The 21,375-nt window shown below is 43.2% G+C and overlaps 1 protein-coding gene across 6 annotated transcripts in view; it reads right to left on the bottom strand.

Moving 5' to 3' along the window:
* Positions 1 to 21,375, bottom strand: part of SCHIP1 (schwannomin interacting protein 1) — a 575,059-nt gene that overhangs the window by 29,128 nt on the left and 524,556 nt on the right. For 5 of the 6 annotated variants that reach the window (XM_004281846.2, XM_049709741.1, XM_049709743.1 and 2 more), the window contains one exon: positions 432 to 550. In XM_004281846.2, the coding sequence (XP_004281894.1) occupies positions 432 to 550 (119 nt within the window). Of the gene's footprint in view, positions 1 to 431; positions 551 to 14,339; positions 14,747 to 21,375 lie in introns of those variants that run through there. The other variant, XM_049709744.1, reaches the window with a different exon arrangement.

Genomic DNA, 21,375 nt, shown 5'->3' with positions numbered 1-21,375 from the left:
ATTGTATTTCTCAGTTACCAGTATTCATTGCAATCAAATGCATCGGGGGGTTAGGCTGGATGCTTTGGGACTGCTTAATGGGAAATCTGGTGGTCTGCCACACTTCTCCAAGCATCAGTCAGCTTGCTTAAGAGTGTAGCTTGATTCCCCCTTCACAATGCAAAATCAGAATTGTGTCTAGAAAAAAAATGAAATATAGAAATCTGACCTCAAATGGCTGGGCAAATGGGCCAAAAAATCCCCAAAACTAAAACCCAAAAAACAAACCCAACAAACAGGTGGAGAGGGATCTGTCTAGCACGCAAATAAAGGTGGCAGTATTATGGGGAAAAAAATCCTCAAGGATTTAAAGGATATCTCTTATTAGACATACATAGTCAGATGACAAAATCCATTAGGTACATATCAGAAAATCAACTCAAAACACTCACCGGGAGGAAAGGCTTGGCTTCCCACTTTTGCTACAGCTGGTATAAATTCCCGGGCCATCATCAAAGAAGCTTCCAAGTGCCAACTTCTGTCGGATAGATTCTCTTTCATTTTTCTGTGCCTAAAATTTCAGGAAAATAAAACATGCCGATGAGCAGGCAGATACGTCACAACCAGAGGCGATCTAACTGCTAAGTCTCTTAGAACTATAATATCAGACAAAAAGTAAACAGGCCAAAACACAAGAGCATTTGAACTATTAAGACTGAAATTCAACCAGTCTTTCCTGATTCCACGTCTGTGAGCATTTTCAGTGCGTTGGAGTCCTTTATGATCACTAGTCTCGGAAATCACCATCACGGTAGTAAATGATCATCATCAAGACAGAACCACAGTTGACCCCCGAACAACACGGGTTTGAACTGCTCAGGTGCACTTACAGCAGATTTTTCTCCACAGTAAATACTACAGTGCTACACCACCCACAGTTGGTTGAATCTGTGTATGCGGAACCACACAGACGGAGGGCTAACTATAAATTACAGGCAGAGTTTTGACTGCGTGGAGGGTCGGCGCTCCTATCCCCAGGGGTTGTTAAAGGGTCACCTGTAGGTTATTTGGCACTATAATCTTTCTTCTTCTTACCTGCTAAATATAACAGAGTAAAGTCATGGAGGGCAAGCACTTTGTCCTAAATCAAATCACTTTTGTCTCAAATGTGGCCCTTCCCTGGATCTTTTCCCTTCTTTACATGGTCCCTTCAGTCCACTTTCTCTACGGCAAGAATATTAATTCGTTCAACCAACAGGCACCAAGCCTCTCTGAGAGACAGGAGCTACGCTGTGACGCTAGAAGATGGCCCAGGACGGATAGACACAGCCCCTGCCTCCACCCATTACAGTCTTGATGGGGACTCTTGTTTCCATTCAAGCTCATCTCACCAGGTTTAGATTGTGAGAAATCCTAACCTAGTGCCTGGAATAGCTGGAGGATTCTCACTGGACCCATCTGTTTCATATTTTGAAGGGAAGTCAGGTCGGTGTGCATAGGAAAAGGATTTGGTAAACTACACTACTGAGATAACTTGGATACGTTTACAACACTTGGCTTCGCATAAAAGTCCCATAAAAACTCACCATGCTGAACTTTTAAACCCTTTAAACAACAGAAGATGAGACATGATTTCCTTAGCTAAAAATAAAACAACTACAAAAAACAAACAATGAGTTAGACATCCTGGGGTGAGAATGAGATTTTGGTTTTCTGTTTCGTGGGATGAGGGAGGCTGTGAGAAGCACCATTTTATGTTCTGAGCAGGGGGCTGAGGACTCTGCAGAACAAATTATATAACGAAACCCAGCTCACGTGAGTGGGTGTGGTTACGGGACGCACGACCGCCTTGATTCTCTCAGTAGGAGGTTCTGGAGCCACGTTTGCTGCTACCAGTATCCAGAAGTCACGGTGAAAGCTCTGAGCCATCATCTGAGCATCACTGTGTCACAGTGATGAAATGTACAACCTATGGGAAGGACAGGCTGAAAAATGGCCTCATTTCATCCCCAAGTGAAGGGCAATATACTACAGGTTAAGGCTGCTGTTTAATATGATAGTTAATAGTCACATGTAACTATTTACACTCAAATTAAAAATTAATTAATTAAAATAAAAAATTCAGTCCCTCAGTCATACTAGCTGCATTTCAAGAGCTCCAGAGCCACAGGTGGCTAGTAGATATCATATGGGAAGCACAGAATAAAATATACGACAGCGCAGCACCGCTAAGACAGCATCAGCTTCAACCGTCTGCATCAGAACTTCCTGTAGAGACTTTAAAATGCACATTCCCATTGCTTCTGTGCCTTTGGGCTAAGATCAAGTGTAAAGTACACATCCCTAGACTCTAGCACTGGGTATTTAGTTTCAATGGGTTTGAGAACTTCTGGTCGAAGGAAAGCTCATCTTTACTCTCCTTTTCTCTAACATTTTAAAATTCGTGGACACTACAAGCATTCTTTCAACTTTCATACTTAGCAATTATATTTAAATCTATCTGTCTATATAGATGTCCCTTCCCCCCATTTTGTCATGCACCAGTGGAACTGTGTCATACTAGGAGCTCCTGTATTTGTGTGTATCTGTTAATACAGCCACAAGGTGAAAGACTACTTTTTTAAAAAAAATTAATTAATTTATTTTTGGCTGCATTGGGTCTTCCTTGCTGCATGCGGGCTCTCTCTAGTTGCAGTGACCGGGGGCTACTCTTCGTTGGTGTGCGTGGGCTTCTCATTGCAGTGGCTTCTCTTGTTGCGGAGCACGGGCTCTAGGCACACAGGCTTCAGTAGTTGTGGCACTCAGGCTCAGTAGTTGTGGCTCGCAGGCTTAGTTGCTCTGCAGCATGTGGGATCTTCCCAGACCAGGGCTCAAACCTGTGTCCCCTGCATTGGCAGGTGGATTCTTAACCACTGTGCCACCAGGGAAGTCCCAAGACTACTTTTTTTTGCGGTACGCGGGCCTCTCACTGTTGTGGCCTCTCCCATTGCGGAGCACGGGCTCCGGACGCGCAGGCTCTGCAGCCATGGCTCACAGGCTCAGCTGCTCCGCGGCATGTGGGATCTTCCCGGACTGGGGCACGAACCCGTGTCCCCTGCATCGGCAGGTGGACTCCCAACCACTGCGCCACCAGGGAAGCCCCCAAGACTACTTTTATACAGTTACAGATGTGATGCTGATCTCATATTGTTACTGGGCTAGCACAGCACTGAGCCCTGAGAAAGTAACCATGAAGTCGTAAAGGGAAGTAAGAATGCTTTTAATTTCACTAACTACTTGCAACTGTACTGCTGGGAACCTTAATTAAAGCAACCCACCCTTCCAAATATGTAAGGCTGGTACTGGTGATGGTCCTGCCAAAACAGAACCACAACACTTGACATCTTTATTTAAAACAAATTCATTTCAAAATCCCCAAATCTGCCACACAGATTCAATGTAGTCAGTGAACCTATTTCTCAATCCATATAACAGCCAAAAGAGAATCTCACTCAATGTCCTCTACAGTCAGAAAACTGTTGAGTGGAATGAAATATTCAAATATAAAATCGGTAGATCACAACATGAGTGTTAATGACTAATGTTGTCCAACATCAGCCTGGGGTCTGGAAGAGGTTTTATTTAAAGAAAACACCTTTCCCAGGTCTGAGGCGTGAACACACACTTGATCTCATGTCTATCTTTCCTGATTTACTTTGTATGCTAAAGCTACAGATAGTGGAGAAGGTCTTAAAAATATTTCTATTTACATTAATGACTAGTTTTATACGGAATACTTCCTTAACAGTTTAAAGACAACTGTTTTGTAATACGCAAACTTTCTCCCCTTCTCCTCTTCTCTCTCTGGATCCCACTGAACAAATGAAGAAAAGTATAAAGCATATAAAAGCCACCATAATCCCGCCACTGAGACACAGATCGCTGCTAACATTTTGGTATATTTTCTTCTAGTTTTTTTTACCTTATATGTGTATTGTTCTCTTTTTTATAAAATTGAGATCATAATGTTTATATTATGAGAATTTCCCTCCTTCATGCAAAATTCTTAAAAAATACAATTGTCAATGGCTGCATATCATTCTTTCCTCTGGAGTTATCTTCTATTGTCACCCATTTGGGTTGTATCCAATTAAAAATTACAGAGAAGTTAGCATTTTACATAAATTCCTGCCCACATGTCTGATTATTTCCTCAGGATAAGTTCCTGCAAGTGGAATTACCAGATCAGCTGAGTGTGAACACTTGTTGAGGCTCCTGACACATTCTGTCACACCGCTCGAGAGAAAATCTGTTCCGATGTACATGCCCACCAGCAACGGAAAGGGTGCAGTTTTCACTATATCCTGGCTAACACTGAGTATTTTCACTTAAAAAAAATGCCAGTGTTTTTAATTTGATAGGCAAAAAGTGCTATTCTTTTTATTTTAATTTCTTTGATTACCAGTGAGATTAAATATTTAAATTTTTTCAGTTAATGTACTTGCTTTTCTCTAAACTACTTACTCCTAGCTTTGCTTATTTTTCTATAAAGGTCTGAGAGTTCTGAACATTTTAGAGTAAGCATATGATTAGTCCTTCTGAGTTTGGCATCTAAATGTTATACAGTTAAGTCAATAGCTCACTCCCTCTTAAGTGTCTGCTGGCTCTGTGCTTGGAAAGCCCTTCCCAGTCCAGAGGTAAAGGATCCCACTTGATGTTGGAGGATTAAATGAGAAAATTTAGGTAAATTGCTTAGCAGCAGTACCTGCCCTATGGTAATGTAAATCTGCAATAAACAGTAGCTATTATGATAGCTCATCTGAAGATGAGGAAACAGAGGGTGAAGGAAGGTTACCCGACTGTTAGATAGAAGAGCTAGGATTCAAGTCCATCTTTCTGGTGCCAGATCTTCCACATCTCTTCTCTACATCGATCGGTAAGGTGTCCACGTGGACACCATGCTGAAGATAAGAGGCGGGACTTATTCGATTCAGATCGACTTCTTTCCTGAGACGGATGTGATGCTTTCTCAGAAAAGGAGAACACACCTGACTGCAAAACATACACACCACATGCCTAATCATAACCGCAAATACTTACAATACAAATATCTTGTTATCAGAGCCACTCTTTGGACACCACTGCTCAATCTTCCTTTCGGAACAAACTGCCCTAACCTTTCAAGTAACTATGATTCAACTGACTAGTAAAACAGTTTTTCTCTTAAAATTCAACAATTGGAACCTGATTTCCTTCTTGTTGCCCACATGTGTAAAGTATGAGTGTGTGTGTGTGTGTGTATGTATGTGTAGTTTCAAACTTTTTTTGTTCTCTAAGGAATTACACCTGCAGGGCAATTATGTCCTCCAAACCCCCAAAGTCCAAACATGCCCCAGGGCGAGGAACAGTGAAGTGCACAGGAAAAGGGAGAAGCGGACTCAAAACTACACTCGCCAAGTGTGTTTATGGCAAACGGAGCCATGTCGCCTCCTAAAATGGCCTTGGGAAATACTGTCATAAAACAAAAGTGAAACGTCTAAAATGCATATTGCAGGCAAAAAGCGAGACGGCACCTGAGGAGGAACGGCTCATCACTATGAGACAGAAAGACTATCGAGACCATTATCAGGAATGAAAATGTGCTCACAAACTCACCATTGACCAGCCACAGGCAGTGTTTTGTCCTTGCCTGTCGACGAATTCCCTGCTGCCACCCCCTGTGCCTGGGCAGATAAGGCTCACGATGGCTTTTGAGGGCATCCTGTGAGCCAAGATCTCAGAACACAGACCACTGAGCCCTTTCAGACCCCGAACGCCGGTGCTCAGCCTTTCCCATTGTGCCACCATTCTGCTGCAATTCCCCAAAGTCGACGAGAAGAAAGGGGGGATTTGGTAAAAGAAAGAAAAAGCAAACGGCCCAAGCTAATGTTCTGCTTGGGTAAATATTGGCTATCTCCAAATCTGGTCCGTCCCCAAGTCCTTTCCATACTTTCTTCGGGACACAGCTGCACCCGGCCCTTCCATACCGGTTACCCGAGCCCCTCCTTGGGTCTGGCCTTCGTCCCTCTGGCACCCCGTTCACCTTGCTCGAAGCATCCTTGTGTCTCTGAAGCAGGGGCCACCTAGTCTTTCACATGCCGGTCTTATAAATGGATAAGCAGAAGACTGTGTGTCTTGTGCATTTCTAAAATTTAATTGGCAAACTGCATGTTCTTGGGGGCAGCTGCGGGCCCACTGAGGTTCTCAGAAACACACTTTAGAACATAACATCCCGAGCCTAAACTGAAAGCCAGCTGCTGCTCAGGACACTGCCAGCAGTGGGTCCTGCACAGATGCTGATTCCAGATAGCTGGAAAGGAGAGGGCCTGTCTGACCCAGAGGAAGGGGTTCCTTAAACTCCCCAAAGGAGGAAGATATTTAAGGAAGCTTGGCTTAGAGAGTCAGGGGGCACAGTTGATGCAAATGGCACAGCAGTGCTCTAGGAACAAAAGCAGATGTTAAGCTTGGAAGCAGGGACAACCGGGGCCTGGATGGGATTCAGTTGTGGGGAAGGGAAGTGGGAGAAAGGAAAATGTTTCCCCCCAGGTTTCCTGTCTTCCATCTCTTCCCTGGATTGATCTTCGCCTCCTTCCCAGCTCCACGGTTTCTTACTTTTACCTGGGCACCATGGGAACTGAAATAGCTTGTTATATCATTGGGTGTGCTTATTTTATAATGCTGCCTCAGTACAATTCACTACAAATCCAGGAAGATATCACTTCTAGCAGCCTCCTCTCTGCCTTGCTAAAGCTGTTACCTCTGTCAGTGCTTCTTACACTTCAGGGTGCATACAAATCCCCTGGGGATCTGATTAAAATGCAGATTCTGATTCAGGGGCTGGGCCCGAGATCCTGCATTTCTAACAAGCCCCAGAAGTTGCGAGGGGTTAGCTATTTCACAAGAAGTTTCTCTAAGTTGAAGAAGCCTCCAGGCCTTGAATTTTCTTTCTCCATCTTCTACCTGGGTGTCCCACACAGGCCTCACGTCTGTTAAAGCAATGATAACTAATGGGAAAAAGGAAAGCAATGTACCATTGAGAAAAAACTTCCTAAGGGCTGGGGGCTGCATTATTCTAGAAGCTGATGAATAATACCCTGGCCCCCCAAGGCCCAGGAAGAAACTCTGGATGCAGGGAGGTTGCTGTGCCGTCGGTGTGCCAAGTGGAGAATCGCATGGGTGGGTACACGCACAACGTGGCCCCCTCTCTCTCTGGTCACAAATTTCTTGAAGCCAGTAGTGCTCAAACTTGATTATGCATGAGAATCACCTGGAAGGCTTGCGAAACCAGAGACTATTTTTCTGATTCAGAAGCTCTGAGGTGGGGCTGAGAAAGTGCATTTCTAACAAGTGCCCAGATGCTGCTGGCTCAAACATCCCGAGAACCATGGCTTTAAACACCTGAACAGATCGAGGAGCTACATGCAACACAGAGTTGCTTCTTCTTTAATTGAGCACAGATCTGTTGCCTGGGGAATGGCCAGACTCTGGATCCAGGTGCATTGCATTTGCAGCCGTCTGGCCTCTGCCAAAGGCCTTGCCAGGATGCCTGTTTCGAAGCAATTAATGATCCCGTTGCTTCAGCGCAATCTATTGCCTAGTGATATCTGGCATCATTGCCATTAGCGGCATCCACCAGGGAACGCAACTGGGATTCTGGAGCTCCCGGTGGAAAAGAACTCTTCCTTTAGTAAAATAATAGTCACTCTTATTTCTCTCCTCGGCTTAAGAAAGAAAGTTTTACTCTAAATTTATAGGCAGCATTCTAGTGTGGAGGACTCTGAGGCTTTTAAACGTTAGGAATCAGAAGGACAGAACTTATTCGTTAATCAGGCAAATTTTATTAATTTTCTTTAAAACAAAAAATAAAAGAAAACCCAAATATACTGATAGTCCTTTCTAATTATTTTCTCACTATGGGTTTATCGCAAGATCAAAATACGAAAACAGCATTCTGTAAAAATATGGATTGTAGCTTTTGAATGTCAAGGGCATAAATACTTGCTCTGTGCAGGTTATTTCAAGTTCTTGCATCTTACTTCAAGACGCAAGCTTCCTGGGAAGAGCTTTTCAATTATTAGTGGAAGTGAACGTTAAATAACCTAGTATCTTTCCATTGTATCACTGAATGGATAGTAAGTCTGGTTGTTTTGTTTTCAGTTTGTTTTTCCGACATTTTCTATTTCAGATACTTACACTATACAATCCAGAAAGGTCTCCTGAAATGCTGTTGAAATCTCTTATCTGCGCATCCTCGCACCCATCTACCTAAACAAGTCCTCTGGACTAGATGTCAGGCCGGGCTGTTGGGCAATGTCGAGACCTGAGTTCGACTTTCTCAGCATCAGACTCATGGGAGAGCTGCCTTTAGATACCTGAAGTCCAGAACGGGCATCCAGGGAGGGTCCAGGGGCCTTCTGACATCTGTTTTACTTACGGATTTGCCAACATCAAAAGGGTTGGGATGCCAGTTCAGAGGATGGAGATGTTTGTTTACAATTAGTTAACCCTGAGGATGGTTTGGCCTATCGACTGCATTCCTTCTCCTCACGCTATAGGGAGAGGAGATAAACATGAGCAGGCAGACAGAAGTGCCGTCCTGGGCTTCCCTGGTGGCGCAGTGGTTGAGAACCTGACTGCCGATGCAGGGGACACGGGTTCGAGCCCTGGTCTGGGAGGATCCCACGTGCCGCGGAGCAACTAGGCCCATGAGCCACAACTACTGAGCCTGCGCGTCTGGAGCCTGTGCTCCGCAACAAGAGAGGCTGTGATAGTGAGAGGCCCGCGCCCCGCGATGAAGAGTGGCCCCCGCTCGTAACAACTAGAGAAAGCCCTCACACAGAAATGAAGACCCAACACAGCCAAAAATAAATAAAATAAATTAATAAACTCCTACCCCCAACATCTTCTTTAAAAAAAAAAAAAGTGCTGTCCTGCAGAGTCCCTAACACTTGAACATCTAATTGTTAAGGACTGGAGCAAAAGTATTTAACAAACCCCTAGGGTTGAAGTTCAGTAGCCATTTCCGGCTGCATGGGAACTCTGGTGGAAGTAAAGGAGCCCAGGGTGCAATCTACAAGGATGACTTAGGTAGTGGGAGTGTTTCAATGTCAAATCCTAAAGGGACACGGTTGAAAATTTTCCTCACCTCTGAGCAGCATATCCAAAACATGAACTGCTGGGTGCATCTTGAGCTCTCCCGGGTTCTCAAATGACTGCCTTCAGAGACTACTTTTAACACAGGACAGTGTTATCTGGGGACTCTATTTTTAACAGGTGCCATTTTACAAGTCTGTAAAACCACCTCAGTCATTCAGTATCACTGTCAGAACACAACAGTCCAAAACACCTACTGCAAGGTTATGCAACAGCCGAACCACAATCAACCACCAGGAAGCTGGTGTCCCCCGCCTCCCAGGTCAAGGTGGGCTGAGGATCTGGGGTAGCCGAACACAGGTGTGTGACCAGGAGGGAGAGCAGGAGCCCGGCGCAGGGCAATCGGGACCAAGAAGACCCAAGTGAACCTCTTCACTCTGACACTTGCTACTGCAAGTTACGGAAACACTTTAAGCCCCAGTGTCTTTTTCTGAAAAAAGGGATAAAGATACCTTATTTTTTAGGTTGTATTAAGGATTAAATGAGGGGCTTCCCGGGTGGCGCAGTGGTTGAGAGTCCGCCTGCCAATGCAGGGGACACGGGTTCGAGCCCCGGTCCGGGAAGATCCCACATGCCGCAGAGCGGTTGGGCCCGTGAGCCACGGCCGCTGAGCCTGTGCGTCCGGAGCCTGTGCTCCGCAACGTGAGAGGCCACAACAGTGAGAGGCCTGCGTACCATAAAAAATAAATAAATTAAAATAATAATAAAAAGGATTAAATGAAATACTATATAGAAAGTACTTGGCACAGTGTCTGATCCAGAGAGAAATTCATTAAATGGTCTTGTTGTTAATATTAAAGGTAGGGGTGGGGTAACCTGCTGAGAAGAGTGGAGAAAAGGATAAAGGAGATCCAGAAATGTCCAGAACAGACAAATCCAGAAAGACAGAGAGTACACTGATGATTGTGGTGGGGAGGTGGGAATTAGGAGTAATTGCTAATGGGGACAGGCTTTTCCTGGGGGGTGCTGATGCAAATATCCTGGACTTAGATACTAGTGGTTTGTAGAACCTTATGAAATACTAAAAACCATCAAACTATACACTTGGACATGTCAATCTTATGGTATGTGAATTATATCTCAATTAAAAAATAAACCGTACCCTCCGCCCAAAATGTGTGTGTGTTTAGTTTTTAAATTGAGGTATAATTCACATATCATGTATCTGGAAAATCTCGTTATCTGAAAGAACCCACTCCCTACCACGCTGGCTTACCGAGGTGCGCCAACAGGGTGATACGATGCAAAGAAGCCTGAACTAGGAGTTACGAGCCTTCATATTTACAAGACCTAAAACCAACCGGGCCCGTTCCTCCCTTGAAAGAAAAGGAGACCCTGGCCCAGAAAGTGGAAGAGACTGTCCCGGGGGGCTGAGGTAGGGCTGGGCTCCGGGGTTCAGTAACTTAACGGGGTTCCTCAAGCATATTCAGCCCTTCCAGACAGGAAGACGGGAGGGTTCATGGAGGTCGACGGCTGCTTTTCCTCAGTAATTGTGTGGGGAGGGCAGAGCTCTTGTCTGGAATGGCAGCTGGCATCCTGCGTTCCTGTTTATTACAGTTTATCTCAAGCAGTCATTTCCATTCACCTTTTTAAAAAAACATGAGGCGCAGCTGTGGCTTCACTTTAAATATTGTTCCTTCCAGCCTTTTAATTTGTTCACGGGCTCCTCCCTAATCTTTCACCATAATTGGATGCACCGCACTAGAGACAGCACCCCGGAGAAACAAAGCCAGGCAAAGTCGGCTTGCCCATCCTCCGACCACACACGGCCCTGCCCGCAGCTCCTTCTGCCCGAAGTGGCCTGGGGACAGAAGGTAAGGCCAGCCTGCCGGTGTTTGCTCTGCTCTGGGACAAAGTGGGAGCCAGTCCTCTACCGTGCTTCATGTTACATTTTCTTGATTTCCTCTCTCTCTCCACGGGTATAACTTGGATCTATCCCCAGCCCTGAGATGGTGCAGGCTGTGCGTTTTCTAGGTCCACACTGACCATCGGAAGGGCCACATCCTTCCAGGTGGCATCAATTCCACGGCAGCTTATTTGTTTGTACGCCTCCCCATTTGGACTGTGAGCTCCTTGAGGGAAAGCCCAGCCTCCCTTTCGGGATCCTGGCCCCGCACACAATGCCAGGGACACAGGAAGGCTCTTGGTGAGTAACGGCTGACGGGATCAGGACATCGACTGGCAGGCTATGTGCCTCTGTGTCCTCAAGACAATGGGCTGTGGGACCCAGCGGGTCAGAGGCTGCTCAGAGAAAGGCAGGGCCGTGATAGACCGGACTTTCACACCTAGGATTCTGCCAAGGTGCAGGCTTTCCTTCCTAGACACTAAGATGTGCTTTCTGTTGAGAACAGTCTTACTACTATTACTGAACAAACCAGAGGTCCTTAATGAAACATCAGGACCTTCCCCAAGGAACTGGAACATATGTGTACTCTTTTCCTTCCTTTGCCTGGGTGGAATCTAATTTTAGTCATCATAAAGTGACCTTTCCCCTGAAGGCTGTTTGCCTGACTTTGAAACAACCTTGTAAAATAATCCCTGTATACATGCGGTATTTATCAGTGCAACTGGTATAAAAAATTCTACTGTACCCAGGCAGGGATATACCGATTTTCCAAGTGTTTTGGACAACTGACCTCAGAGTGACAGGAGATGAAAGAAGAAATTATTAAAACTTTTATTTTTATTTACGTTTTAAACATCTTATTCTTAAAAATATCTATTTGTATACAGTCAGCCCTCCATGTCTCTGGGTTCTGCAACTGCAGATTTAACCAACCAGAGATCAAAAATATTTGGGAAAACGCCAGAAAGTTCCAAAAAGCAAGACATGAATTTGCCATGTACCCAGCAACTATTTACATAGCATAGCATTTACACTGTATTAGGTACTATAACTAATCTAAAGATGATTTAAAGTGTACAGGAGGATGTGTGTGAGTTATATGCAAATACCGTGCCATTTCATGAAAGGGACTTGAGTATCCTGGGATTTTGGTATCTGTGGAGATCCTGGAACCAATCCCCTGTGGATACCAAGGGACGACTGTATATGTTTTATACATAAAAGATGTATTTTTACAGTGGTATATATGTGTAATTTATGAATAGAATATATGTATATTAAAGGCTTGGGCTCAAAAACATTTTACTGATGAATACAAGGTGAAAAAACCCTACAGACCACTGCTTTATGGCATCTAATTTAATTTTCTAGTTAGTCAGCCAAACAGCAAAAACCAAACAGAGAAAAAAAACTTAGAAAAGAAAGATTCTAATTAGGAAAAGTGATTTTTATATTAGCTAATTATTTTCTATCCTTTGTATTTTAAAGAAAGCATATGTTGCCCTGTTTCACTAGAAGTTCTTAATGAAATGATCAGTAGTGGTTTTTTTAAAAAGGAAGCCTTTGTAGTTATCATGATATGCATACATTTGAAAGCACTTTGCCTGAGAAAAATAGTTAAAAGCTGAAATGATAACAGAACGACTTCCATGTTTAGGGTCCACAACAATATATACTGATCTCTGGGCATCCTCTGCATCTAAAAGTTTCATCTAGTGGTCTTTTGTACTAACCTCTCAGATACTATTTCTCTTGAAGTCACATGTGGTGTTCTACTGCCTTAGTGAGATTACGGGTTATACAATTCAACTCTGTTTTGTTGTTGTTGATGTTTTAAAGCTACTTGAGCCTTACATGTTTGTCACTTTAGTCAACGCTGTATCAGGTTGCCTGCATACCATGGCTCGGTCATTCCAGGCATCTGGGCTCTCTGTTTCTACGTAGGATGAAACTACAGTGGTCATTACTTTATTGTTATTGCATTAGCAGTGGTATGTCTTTCATTTTCCTAAGTGCAAACTGACCTACACGTTCCTAGCTGAGAAACGCTGTGACAAAGAAAACCGTGACTAGTCCTTTGGAACTGAAAATAGAGGCAATATGAGAACTGTGCACTTGTTCTACTGGGTTGGGTAAGTGCCCGACTCTGATTGCTGAGTGTCCCAAGTATCTTTTGCACACCCACTTCCGGCAAGAGGGGACATCGGAGAGGTGTCAGGGTTTCAAGACTCTATGAGCACTTATCCCCTTGGGCCCTCACTTCCTTCTTGGGGATCACAAAACACACAGGACAAAAAGGACAAAAAACACACAGATCAACAAGGCAGGTCATTTAAACCTATTTAAGTTTCAGCTCCTGGAGAAATAACATAAACTACTGTGAACTGCTCTAAGAAATAAAGTATGTCCTTAAAACAGGCCTCATACTCACACACAGTTATGTACGTAAGATTTAAATTACTATATTTTACATTATTATACATAAAGATCTATTAAGACAGAAGCTTCTATCTCAATCTAGGGGAAAAAAGTTGGTGACGTATTTGATCAAATTAAAAATTTAGGAGCAAGTTTTACTGTTTTAGGATATTTGCCTTTGAGGGAAAACAGGTCTTTCTTTCCAGGTCCATGATGGAAGGTCCCTGATTCTTCATACTGGGCTGTGTTGTGACCTACACTTGACTTATGGGAAATAATAAGGGGGAAGGACATAGTGTTTAGCCTTCTGTGGACAGACAAGCATATGCTTGTAGTTTTAATTTCCTTACCTCACCCATATAACTAAAGCTATTTTTACTTGGGGCTGTTATTACCAGACAATTACCATAAAAAAACATACCAAAAATATATTTACTGACTTTCAAAAGAAAAGGCAAGCAAAGAATTAGCAGATACTGTATCAGTTTTTTTTTTAAAACCACTTCTCTTAGTAAAACTTTATATTTTTCATTGTTTAAAAAAGCCAAACTCAGAAAGATAGATTACACATGCTAGTAATTATTTCTTGCAGGTGAACTGTCAACATGTCAGTAATTTAAAAAATTATTCCTTCACATAAAAAGCCTGCCTAGAAACTATATGCATAATAGAATGTTTTTCAACTTCAGAAAAACAACATGTGTATTCCAGTTACTGCTATAATATATTAATGAATACAAACTGGGAAACACAGAAAGAAGAACTCTCCCAGCTTAATGCATTCGATTCTGAGCATTTAGCCTTCCTGAATAGATTGTGGCAATGGCCACTGAGTGTGGAATTTGGCCACTCCTCAAGGGTGATCTTTCTCCCAGTTAGAAAAATGGTCCGATTGTTTACAAACAAAAGAGCTCTCCCCCCTTACCTTTTTATAATCCCCCTCCTTGTCCAATGGGGATTCTTGACTGATGATGTCATCCATTCCATCACTGTCCAAATTCATCCTTTAACTCTTTAGAATTTCACTTAAGAAATAACCTCCCATGAATTCTGATAGGCTGACGTGCAGTTGCCCAGGACCCTGGTTACCGCTCATGCTGACATGGAGAGCCGGCTAAGAGTCTGTGTCCGGCTGTACGTAACCTTGCCCCCCTCTATCTCAGAGACACCGCCCCACCTGGCCTCCCCAGTCTGTCCTGCGCTCCAGCACGGGGGCAGCTGCTGTTCTCCGAGACTAACTCTGCCCTGACACTCAGCTGGTTGAGTCCAGTCTTCCCACGTCTGCCGTCACCTTACCCTGGATGATCCTGCCTGGATTCCTCTCCCCAGCACCTTTTCTACCCCAAGTCGAGGAAAAGCTGATTCAACTCCCCAACTCCCCGCTTCAGGACTGAATGTGGATAGGAGTTCTGTAAGGAATCCAGCAACCTTTTACTGAACCAGGGGTAGAGTGTATGGGATAAAAATAGATGCAAAGCCCAGCCTCGCAGACTTCACTGGTGAGTTAAAAGCCGGGTCTTCCGTGCCAAAACCAAACAGTATAATTTAAAAGTTAACCTGTAAGACAGATGCTTGCCTTTTTTTTCCTTTTTCCCATAACCAATCGTTCCTTAAAATCAGATGTAAAAGTCTCACCTTCAGGGAGAAACCCCAGCACAAGAATGAAATTCATTTCCAACACATTTCCAAATTCATTTCTGTTCCAGGATCGCTGCTTTGTTCTATTAATATAGGCAAGAGAAGAAGATTCATCAACTTTTCTTTAAAAGCCAGTGGCAGCCTTTTTCACAAAAGAGGACGTTCCTTTCTGCCGCTCTCTTTACCCTTTTCCCATGGCTTTTGGTTTTGTTTACTGGCTTTACATACAGAGAAGGAAAAGGCCCACAGCTGGAGGATGTTTTGATGCAAGAAGCAGATAAACAGAAGGGCACACACAAACACACACTCCTCGTTATCGAATTACTACTGCCACAAACTAAAACTTATATCCAGTATTTTTTAGAAGTTACTGTGTGCCGGAGAAATGGGCCAAAGAAGAATTCAAAGGCCAAGGATCTGTTCAGCAGCACAGTCTTATAGTCTGACATGCTTAGACAGGAAGCAGCAAATGTACCAGTCAATGCTTCTTCCAGTGTGAACTCCTGACCAACCTCAATGATGTTAAGGACAGAATTCTAAAGCAAAAGTGCTGTTCAGGATAGCGCTTGGCATCTGAACCTTTGCTGACATGCTCACATTCACTTGTCTACCCTCCCTCTCCACAAATTAAAAAAAATTCAATTCATGGTAGACTTGTAGCATCAAGGTGTCTCACTGTAGTAGCCCTACTTCCTTAAAGCAAATATTTTCCCTGCAACCCATGACCCATACCCAAACACCCCTTTAACTCCACCCACCCTCATCCTCCACCTCAGTTCCCAAGAGAATATCTTGTACCTTTGTCAGACAGTTTGACGGAAGTTGTATCTCCCGAGCCACACTTGCTTTTGGGAAGGGCTTCTCTCTAGCAGAGAGCTCCCTTGTCCTTGGAACGTTGTCCACAGAAGGAAACATTAATAGTTCATATGAGTGCTTTTCAACCGAAATCTTCTGTGGAAACCACATACATTTAGAAGGTAAACATGGGTCTGCTCAGGTTGAAGAAGGGGGCCTACCGTGAAGTTCAGTGATTTCAGTCTCTTACCTAGGTTAGCATCCTAGCCCACTTAGCAGTCTATAATCAAGAGCTAACATGGATGCAGCTATAAAAATTTATTAATTTATTTGGCTGTGCCACGCGGCTTGCAAGATCTTAGTTCCCTGACCAGGGATTGAACCCAGGCCACCGCAGTGAAAGCGCTGAGTCCTAACCACTGGACCGCCAGGGAATTCCCAATGAAAACTTAGAGAGTACAAGACTTAGTAAAGTACATAAAACTATAAGCCTAATTACTAACACCTTTTGACTTTAATTTTAACAGGGTGGCCTTAAATATATAGTTAAAATGACTGAACCCTCACTATTAACGATGTATATACATATTCAAATTAATTTACATACACCAATAATACATTGACCACATACATACATATATATGCATATGCATATACATTAATAATATATTACCTTTTGGAGAAGGGCACCTCAAAACCTCAAAAAGATGGAAATTCTCCAGCCATATAACAGCAGCAAGGATTAGTACTAAGAAAGTACTAAAGATCGTTCCCCTCCTCTACCCCCTACATCTTTTCTTGGCATAAGTGATTCTCTCATAAGTACTATCTAGAGACAAGTGATAAATCATGTCCTCTTGAAAGTTGGTCCCCAGTGGTGATGAATTTTTTTTGCACCCTCCCTAAAGAAGCGCTCAGCACATAGACTTGTAGTCCAGACCCTTTCCAGAAGGAGCTGTACCACCGCTATCTGGATGGCTTATGCCGGCTTAAAATACCTGCTGTTTTCCTGACATGTGAACTGATCTTCGATGTTTTCTAGAGCTTTGCTACTCAAAGTGTGTCCTCCGACCAGAGCATCCACATCACCTGGGAGCGGACTGCAAGTGCAAATGCTCAGCTCTCACCCCAGACCTACTGAATCAAAAAAGGCACTTTTAAAAGAGCGCTAGGAGTTTTTGAGTGTGCTTTAAATTTTAGAAGCACAGCTCTAGACCTTGAAAACATTCATTATAAGAGATTATATTATTTTAGATCATATTTCTAGGCATGGTGGCAACATCTTGACTTTAGATGCCTGGGATCAATGCTGTAATTAATTTCACTTCCAAGAGGTCCAAATGAATGCAGGAAAGGAAAAAACAAAACAAAACACGACCTCAAAAGGCTTGAGCTGAACATAACGTTTGGTGGTTTTGTAGCAGCTACGCACAAACAAGGGGATAACAGTCACTCATGTCTTTCCTACAGAGAATTCTTCCTGGTTCCTTCCTCTGCTGCTGCCCTCTCTAAAATGAACTGTGCTGGCAAAACATGGGCCCAGATACTAATGCTTCCCCTTAGAAAATGTACACAGAGCCACTTACAGTCCCTGAGGTTGAAAGGGCCTCTGCTCACCCCCCTGCCCTGAAATTCAAGGACTAGAACAGAGAGCTTCAGTTTCCTGTCAAGCCCTGATCTGAACTGCAAGGTGCATTGCTCACGTGAGCTAATGCTTTTAAATGATCATTATCGGTCACTGGTGGAAATTATTGACTGTGAGAACACCGACCGCATTACTGGGAAATCACTTATGCATTGTCAAAAGATTTTCCTATTCCTATTGATGGAAACTATTTCATCCTGATTAACCCTTCAGCATCCTACCGCCTTTCCTTCCACCTTAATATCCAAATTCCATGCGCTATACAAACTGACACCTGACTTATAACCTCTTTTCAAATAAACTATTTTCTTCGGTGCAATGTTCGTCTAAATTTGCTTTGCTTTTCAATTAAGGTATACCGATAGCTAGATAAACCACGAACATATGCGTGCAATTTTGCAATGGACTTTTCAGTGTAGGTTTCAAAAGTTAAACTAATGGCATTGGGAGCATGGAGTGGAGGAGGTGAAAGTGTTGGGAGGAGACAGAGTGCCAGTCGTTGACCCACATCAGAAAAACTGAGGACCACAGACATGAAGCTTTCTGCCCAGCTGAAGACCTGAGTACAAGAGACTCAACTGCAGTCGCTTGGATGACGGCGGCACGGCTTCCGAGGGAGACCAGGATTAATGCCCTCATTATGTTTTTCTGTGTTCTTAGCATTCTTTCCCCCTTAATGGCTCTCCTACGCTGATTGTCACTAGGCCTTCGGATGGCTGTTTTCTTCTGAATTCAAGCAATTTTGTCAAAGTACTTTCTATTTCAGGAAGCTTGGTAATTTCTGATGCTTCTAGATAGTGCCCAGGGGAATACTAAGTACACCAAGATTTCCAATTTTCCCTTGGTATAGAGAATAGAAATAAATAATAGAATACGGCGCTATGGATGTCGAGCTTCTGCATGTGAAATCTTAGTTTACGATCGTGTGTGTGTGTGCGCGTGTGTGTGTGCGAAGGTGGGGTCTCTACTCTCCAAAACTCATGCATGCGCTGATATACATCATAGTGATGTTTCCATTTCCTTCCCCTCCTCTATCCCCAGCCCCTTTCCAAGAGAAAATACTAGACTTTTGGCTTAAAATATGCATATGCACATTTATTTCTTAAAATCGCTTGATGTCTAAAACGTGATGTTTGAGGCCCCCAGTGCTACTTTAAATAGGAATGATGTGCTTGTGCTAAATTTCTATTTCAGATCCGGCCCATGCTGAAATCCTGTTAAGATGATTTCCCCCCCGCATTTGGGCACCTATCACTGTGCTCCTTTTGTGGTAAAAAATATACAACATTAGATTTTCAGATATACAGCCTAAAAACAAGTGCAGACGAGTTTACATCCAGAACTATTTTCTTAATTTTTAAGGTGATGGATATGTTACTCTCTCCTCAGACAAACACACTGTATCTCAACAAGGCAAAACACAACTATACCCCAACCAGGCAAAACAATGAAAACAAAGAATTCTTCAGCACTTAACTATGGGGAAAAAAATTTCCCAATCAAATAAAAATCTATAGAACAAGATGGAAAAATAACTTCATTGAACTTTAACTTTATTTATTTATTTTTCATTGAACTTATATTTAAAAGCCTGTATCAAACAGTGCACTAAATGCTTTGAAATTCCCCTCTCCATTAGGTCAATATATTTTTTCCCTGCTCTGGATGAAACCAGGCTTAAATTGAGTGGAATCTTAAATGCAGTCAAATTTGATACCTTGTTTTCTCATTCACAGGAAGAGGGACTTGGGAAATGAGCCCTCCCTTGCCCTGGTGTCAACAGGGACAGACTATATTTCCTTTCTTTTGTTAACCATGAAATAACCCACTAGAGTCTGGGCATGAAGGGCTGTTTACTACTTTCTCCAGCAAGAATTTTTAATGTACTATTTAAACTGATGTAACCCCTAGTTTTATCATTTGAGACCAATATAGGACATCTTTTATTTTATGTGCTGCGTATGACACTTCAATTGGGCTGAAACATTTTGTCCAAGAGGTATTTGGTGTTTCAGGAGCCAGTAAAATTATCGCTCTATATGGTAAAAAGATTTCTGAAAACTTTGCAAAATTCAATATATTAAGAAAGGTGGCTTGAGGATGAGTATTTGCCTCAACTGACCACAGGTATTTTGAAAAAGTACTTGGGGATGGACCATGAGGTTCACCTTGGAAAAATTCTCTTGGTGAAGGAGAGGTAGGTATGGAGGTGTGTTCTTAATGCATTGTCCCTGGAAAGGGGGGGTGTCTGTCTCTTTCATTTTCTTCTTTGCACTGTGTCTCCCATCTCGGCAGATGGGATGCTGGCAACTGGGCAAGAGGCTCGTAAGCCAGCTATAAGGAATACCAGGATCAGCTTCCCCAACTCCCCATCTGAGCTTCTCTCTGGTATTATGATGCAAAATCCTCTTCCTGGGGACTCGGAACAGCACCAACTGCAGAAGATGCGATTCAGTCCAATACACATTTATTGAACACATACTCTGTTTGCAGGGCAGGAAATGAAAATCAGGTCTTTGTTCTCAAGAAGCCTGTTGTCTAATGGGGGAGACAGACTTATATGTCGCTAGCTGTAAATGGGTTCTAACAGAAGTAAAAGCAAAATGCACTGAGAAGGAGAAAGCTTCCTGAAGGAGGTGACATTTGAGCCTCAGAGTACATCAGCTTGCAACAGGTAGAAGCAGGTGTGTGTGTGGCAGACTTTGTAGGCATCACAGCAGAGAAAAAGGACTGATGGCAATTTGGGGGCAGGAGTATAGGGCTTGGAGGGAGGAGTGTTTCTGCCCAGGGTTCTGATGATGGTTAGGCCTTGACTGCCATACAAAGGGGTTGGAAATTTATCCTAAAGAAAATGCGGAAGCGTCAAAGATTTCTCCTCTGCTTTTTCAAGACCAGGTGTTTATTTGAAGAAGAGTTTCTTTATGCTCCCAAGGGAGGAAAAGGACGAGAGTCATTCACGTACCATTTTACTTTCTTTCTCCTCCATTCCTATGGTAGCTAAGAACGTGAGGGTGTGGTTTATATCTGGGGTGGTGATAAGGGAACTTAAGCAATGGAAAGAAAGGGATAAAAGCGTGTCACTGGCTTTCCATTCACATCAATCTCCAAAATTAACTGCAGGGAGAGAGGAGAAAATATTTGGGAGTTTTTAAGCAAAATGGACCCTTTGACCTAAGCGTGTACTTTCAAGTTAATGATATTTCAAAGCTTTCTATCAGAGATCGTTTAGAAGAGTCTGGCCTCTCGAAGGCTGCCAGGCCTGAAGCTGTGGGCAAGGCTCTTTCCTGAAGAGACTGGCTTCCTCCCAAGACTGGAAAATGGAGGTTGATAGCTCTATCCTTTAACACGGCTATGACTGAAAATGACAACACATGCCTCAGTAACCTCTGTGCTAATGTAAACCCTTGGAGGGAGGAAAGTACACGAAGATGATGACAATGTGAGAACCTTTAAAAACAAAACAACCATGAAAAATTCTGCCTGAGAATTTCTCTCTGATCATCCCTCCTCGGATTAAGTCGTTCAAAGCACAGTGCATCCACCCACCTCAAGCAGTGGTTTTCAAGCTCTTGGAAGCAGTGAAACTCTTTTTTTTCAAAACAGTCATCTATTTGGAAAAGCAATACATGAGAATCAGCTATACTTCTATATATTAGTAATAAATAATTGGGAAGTGAAGTGATACATGGTTTTCCTGGGCTGCTTATAACCTTCACTGAGCCCTTTATGTGCATTGGGAGAAGATGGCTCTTAATTCATGGTAACTGACTTGCTTATGCAGAAAGGTGGCCTCTGGCAGGGACCTGCCAACTCTCATGCCAGGATGTTAACTAGGAAAAATCCCATTTCACAGATGAGAAAAGTAACAAGAATTAAGGGGATA

Source organism: Orcinus orca, chromosome 5, assembly GCF_937001465.1.
Source record: "Orcinus orca chromosome 5, mOrcOrc1.1, whole genome shotgun sequence".
Taxonomy (NCBI): Eukaryota; Metazoa; Chordata; class Mammalia; order Artiodactyla; family Delphinidae; genus Orcinus; species Orcinus orca.
The sequence above is the reverse complement of the archived record's forward strand: the minus strand, read 5'-3'. Positions and strand labels throughout refer to the sequence as shown.